Source organism: Hoplias malabaricus, chromosome 3 (assembly GCF_029633855.1).
Source record: "Hoplias malabaricus isolate fHopMal1 chromosome 3, fHopMal1.hap1, whole genome shotgun sequence".
NCBI lineage: Eukaryota > Metazoa > Chordata > Actinopteri > Characiformes > Erythrinidae > Hoplias > Hoplias malabaricus.
The window spans coordinates 31,341,084-31,347,083 of NC_089802.1; the positions used below are offsets into that span (position 1 = coordinate 31,341,084).

Consider the following 6,000-nt stretch of genomic DNA (forward strand, 5'->3'; position numbering starts at 1 on the left):
ACCATCTTGTGCAGAAATCAGTCTAATAACAGGCTTAAAGGTACATAAAGTAGCATTTACTGCCATTAATGGGGAAGTCTATGATTGTGGGGAAACATTGTTCTCTGATTTGTTTACATTTTAAGGTTGAACGGTGTGTTTCTGCAGTCAAGTAATCCAAAACAGCAAAAATAAGTCAATTTTGCCAACCCATGGAGCAGGAATAAAATAATTTCCTTATCTTGGTTCATGCTTTTCAACATTTGGAATTATCTTCGTTGTCTAAAAAAATCTCCAGATACCTTTGCTCTGCTGTGAGCAGACAGAAAGAAAGCATAGCATACCGGACTGAGGAATTTTACTTTGAGCCATTTACTGAACCTGGAGCTTTGTCAACTCAGACCAGTTTCGAGCACATAACAGACTGGTGAGCTAGCAAATGGTGAGGAAACAATGTCAGAGTTGTATAACAAGTGTTTTATTTATTTATTTTAAATATTTTATTAAACTGAACTTTTAAGAAAACAAAATTGTGAAAGTATAGGAAAGATCTGGAAGAATTTTAATTTTAAAGTGGTTAAAATAAATTATATATATATATATATATATACACACACACACAGGGGTTGGACAATGAAACTGAAACACCTGTCATTTTAGTGTGGGAGGTTTCATGGCTAAATTGGACCGGCCTGGTGGCCAATCTTCATTAATTGCACATTGCACCAGTAAGAGCAGAGGGTAAGAGCACAGTTTTGCTCAAAATGCTGCAATGCACACAACATTTTTTGTTCAAAAGAGGACAAATTGTTGGTGCATGCCTTGCTGGCGCATCTGTGACCAAGACAGCAAGTCTTTGTGATGTATCAAGAGCCATGGTATCCAGGGTAATGTCAGCATACCACCAAGAAGGACGAAACACATCCAACTGGATTAACTGTGGATGCAAGAGGAAGCTGTCTGAAAGGGATGTTTGGCTGCTATAGCCAAACCTTTGGTTACTCAAGCCAATGCCAAATGTCGGTTTCAGTGGTGCAAGGAGTGCAAATCTTGGGCTGTGGACAATGTGAAACATGTATTGTTCTCTGAATCCACCTTCACTATTTTCCCCACATCCAGGAGAGTTACGGTGTGGAGAAGCCCCAAAGAAGTGTACCACCCAGACTGTTGCATGCCCAGAGTGAAGCATGGGGGTGGATCAGTGATGGTTTGGGCTGCCATATCATGGCATTCCCTTGGCCCAATACTTGTGCTAGATGGGCGCGTCACTGCCAAGGACTATCAAACCATTCTGGAGGACCATGTGCATCCAATGGTTCAAACATTGTATCCTGAAGGCGGTGCCATGTATCAGGATGAAAATGCACCAATAGACACAGCAAGACTGGTGAACGATTGGTTTGATGAACATGAAAGTGAAGTTGAACATCTCCCATGGCTGCACAGTCACCAGATCTATATATTATTGAGCCACTTTGAGGTGTTTTGGAGGAGCGGGTCAGGAAACGTTTTCCTCCACCAGCATCACTTAGTGACCTGGCCACTATCCTGCAAGAAGAATGGCTTAAAATCCCTCTGACCACTGTGCAGGACTTGCATATGTCATTCCCAAGACGAACTGACGCTGTATTGGCCGCAAAAGGAGGCCCTACACCATACTAATAACTTATTGTGGTCTTCTAAAGCCAGGTGTTTCAGTTTCATTGTCCTACCCCTGTTGTGTGTGTGTGTATATGTATGCGCCCTCTAATGGAAAATAAACCATACATCTACTTTTTGGAACATACCATCATAGTAACGGCGGGGATGTTCTGCATTTTACTATTTTAAAATTAGGCTTTTGCTGTGCTGCTACTTTTAGACAGTATTTTATGCTTAATAACTAATAAAACTCTGTATGTAACGTTAGTTATTACTCATGTTTTCTCTATATTTAACATTATATCCAGTCTGTTGTGCGTGGTGCTTTAGAGCTCAATGCGCATGCGCATATATTGGTTGGTTCCGGCCACCTCGTTCTTTTCTCTCTAAGACCCGCAGCCATGAGGTAAGAGCAGGAGCTGAGAACCTACTAAAAACACCGAAAAACACGCAGATAAACCGAGCATTATAAATGTACGTTTTTCTTTAAGTGGTCGTTAAGGAACAGTCGACCCAGGACGTATCTGTTGTCTGTATACAATTACTAAAAGTCTTAAAAAGGTGTAGAAATGTGTTGGAGGCCTCAGGCGCACGGGCCCTGTTTTAGGCAATAGTAGAATACACGGGTTTAATATGAATAATGAGGATGTAGAATATTTAATACAGTATATAATGTCACCGTGTAAAGATATATTAATTATATTTTGTCTAAAGGCCGATATTAGCTTCTTTCACGAGGGTGAGGTTCGCTTCCTATGCGCCAGCTCCTGTTTGGAACAGTCCGTCCACCTTAAATGGAGAGAGAGCAGAATTGCACGCTGTATATAACATTTTTATGTAAAACGGAATAAATATATGTATTAAAAAAACCTAACGCGTAATGTTTTTCCATATTTTCAATGTTCAGCTCTTTTACTAGTATTTACTCGACATTATCTGGGCAGTTTACCATGCGGACATTCTGTGTATTGACAACACTTTAGGAATATTTCAAGGTATAGTGGTATATTTTGGGCTTACAGTGTTGTTAGCTGGGCTTTTGCCAGCAAAATAACATTTAAAATTAAAGTTCGTCTTGAGGTACAGTCGTCTAAACATTATTAAAGTCTCTCACAGCTAAATGGAATTTCTGGAAGTATTTTATTATATGTTAAGTCTTGAGTGTCAACAGTAATTGGGTTCAACACAGTAATCTAAATTTAATGGGCTTGTTTTGTGATTTAAGAAATATTTGCTTTTAGAATACATCATTGAGCAATTTAGAAGTTGTAACTTTATTTGTTTCTGTGCTATGAATGTTGAATTTATTTTAAAAAAAAATGTGTATTTCAGCATGCTCAGGCTCCAAAAGCGCTTGGCGTCCAGCGTCTTGCGCTGTGGCAAGAAGAAGGTCTGGCTGGACCCCAATGAAACCAATGAGATTGCCAATGCCAACTCCCGTAAGACATTCCCTTACTTTCGATAAACTTCTTGTTTTCATAACTACGTACCTCTTAAACGTGGTGTAGAGATTAACAAAAGACCGTCAGCTTTCCCCTTGGTCCTGAATGCATCTCTGAATGGAAACCTTCCAAACATCGTTTCATACTTCTATTAGGCAATTGCTCTAAAAATCCACTGCCAGAAGTAAATTATATTAAAAAAATGTATAGTACAAGTTTTTAGTACAGTAAAAATAATATTTTTAGTGCAAAATGCAACATCTTTTAAATTTACACTATTGATGTCATAGCTGGATACTCTTTTTTATATAATATCCTATATCATTTTTCCTCTGCTTGATTTATAGAGGGCATGGTTTGTGTAATGTGTGCTTTTTTTGTAACTAAAGTTTCCCCTGTTGTGCGTATTCCTTATTTATAGGGATACCTTCAGGTAGAATGTTGCTGTGTATAGCTTCGCTTTAGTGATTTGTGTTGTGAACACTGCAGTTCATAAATGGCAATTTTCTCTCATTGAGTGATTGGTAAAGTTTCTCAATCTGAGCTTGTTTCTTCCAGGCCAGCAGATCCGCAAGCTGGTGAAGGATGGTCTGATCATCAAGAAGCCCGTCACGGTGCACTCCCGTGCTCGCTGCCGCAAAAACACACTGGCACGCCGCAAGGGTCGCCACATGGGTATCGGTGGGTGTCAAAATAATGTATTTCCTTTGTGTAAATGGTTGAGTAGGTGATATTGAGACTACTGTTTCTGCAATGTAAACATTGCTTAATATAATAATGAAGCATTGCACTTTTTTTTTTTTTTTTTTTTTTTTAATATGGGAAATCATAGTACCTCCCGAATCAAGAATGTGTGCGGCGTTTCAAAACTTTTTCTGGAATTCTCTGTCAATTGGAGAAGGCATGTGAAAATTCACCTAGTTGGGCAGTGGTTCTCAGCCTGGTCCTCAGGGAGTAAAAATGTGGGCTGTCTTGTATGACTTTAGGACCTTTTTGAGAACCTCAGGTTAAACATTTTTGCCTGTACTGCCTCTGGTCTTGGATATGAGAATACTTCGGCTGTGTTATTGAGCACACATTGGGGGTGAAATGCAGTGTTTGAATTCAACTTTATGCCTCATTCTTTATTAAATGAAATGACTCTGACTTGTTATGTATTTTTCTGCCCCTGTGAAGGTAAGAGGAAGGGTACAGCGAACGCCCGTATGCCTGAGAAGCTTTGCTGGATGCGCCGCATGCGAATTCTTCGACGCCTGCTCCGGCGTTACAGGGAATCCAAGAAGATTGACAGGCACATGTAAGAACTTTTACTGAGTGTCAGGAGAATACTGATGAAATGGTCGTGCTGCTGCTCGTGATTTAGGGATAGGTGATGTCATCTCTTTAGTGGATGCTGATGATGGGATATCATATCTTCAGAAATACAGGTTGAGTTGGTCACAGGCTAGTTAGACCAGTATGTCTAGTGTATAGTAAATGCATATTAAGTGTTTGAATAGCAGTCCATTACAGTAAATGTGTTTTTACACTTCTGCATTACTAATACTTACAGAACAATCATGAATAACTAAATTGTTTTAAAGTGAAACATTTTCTTGTTTACTAGGAGTGAATTAAACAGGGTTTTTTCTTCAACCCCACAGGTACCACAGCCTGTACCTCAGGGCCAAGGGTAACGTCTTTAAGAACAAGCGCATCCTCATGGAGCACATCCACAAGCTGAAGGCCGACAGGGCTCGCAAGAAGCTCCTTTCGTATGTCAAACCATATTCTGTTTTCTTTTGGAAATATGTCTTTTTAAAGGGACAAATGTTATACAGTTGTTTCTTTCCCCCTGCAGTGACCAGGCTGAGGCTCGTCGTTCTAAGACTCGTGAGGCTCGTAAGCGCCGTGAGGAACGTCTGCAGGCCAAGAAGGAAGAAATTATCAAAACCCTGTCAAAGGAGGAGGAGACCAAGAAATAAGCCTTCAACCTGCCCCCTTTTAAGTTCTAATAAAACCCAAAAAAAAGTTGTTTCTATCTTTTGTCTTCTATTAATAGTAATTATAAAAAAATAATGTAGCTGTCTAAACAAAGCCTTGTCTATGAAGTTTATCATTTTTTGGGATAAGAATTATTTAAATTAGGAAACCCTAGGATCTGTGGTTTATGCATTCAAAATTTACACAACTGAAAATAAAACTAATATTTTGCTCATGCATTGTGTGTATTTAAAACTTGTTCAAATGTACAGTAGACGGACGGCACAAACTGATCCTTAATGGCATGTTTTCATAAACTGAAGTTGGTTTAAGTGAGTGGAATGTTTACTCCTGAATTGGAAACGAAAGCTAGTATTTACTAGCATTGAGAAGTTTTTTTTGTGTGTGTTTGAAAATAACCAGATTTTTGGTTATAATTTTAAATCAGTGGTCACAAGTCTGCTCTGAATCTACTTCCCAGCTTCAATATAAGATGCTATAACTTGATCCAAGGGATGTTCTAAAACCTTTTCAGTTGGACTTCAGTAAATTGCCGACATTAATAGATGAGAGGTTGTGAACTATAGCATATTTACTCTCCACAACCAGCAATGCACCACAGCAAAGATGATGAATTTGTGGTGAACGTTTCCTTGGTGAATATTTTTAGAACATCTCAAATGGAAATTAAGTTTAAACCAAACCTCAACAATATATATGCAAGGTCGCCAAGTTTGGGCATCAATGGATGTGGATATGAACATGGGGTGAGATGTTGCATGATAATTCAGGAAAGGGAAATACCATTTTAAAATAATTTGTAACTAGGCAAAATTAAGAATCAATAAGTCGAATATTTACAGTGGGATGAATGAGAACTGGGGGCTCTAAGACTGCAGCATTTATCCAGACAATGTAAATGTAAAATCCACTTCAAGCGAAAAAATCAAGGCTACCTTGTTGACGTGTCTGCGTG

The 6,000-nt window shown here is 38.9% G+C and overlaps 1 protein-coding gene across 1 annotated transcript; it reads left to right on the forward strand.

The window, feature by feature from the left end:
- Positions 1–1,990: 1,990 nt before the first annotated feature.
- LOC136691861 (large ribosomal subunit protein eL19) lies at positions 1,991–5,241 on the forward strand. The gene is made up of 6 exons (XM_066664749.1): positions 1,991–2,026; positions 2,953–3,059; positions 3,621–3,743; positions 4,239–4,359; positions 4,706–4,816; positions 4,903–5,241. Exons 1-6 carry the CDS (start codon positions 2,022–2,024, stop codon positions 5,024–5,026), a joined length of 591 nt encoding a protein of 196 aa, XP_066520846.1. The 5' UTR covers positions 1,991–2,021; the 3' UTR covers positions 5,027–5,241.
- Positions 5,242–6,000: the final 759 nt, after the last annotated feature.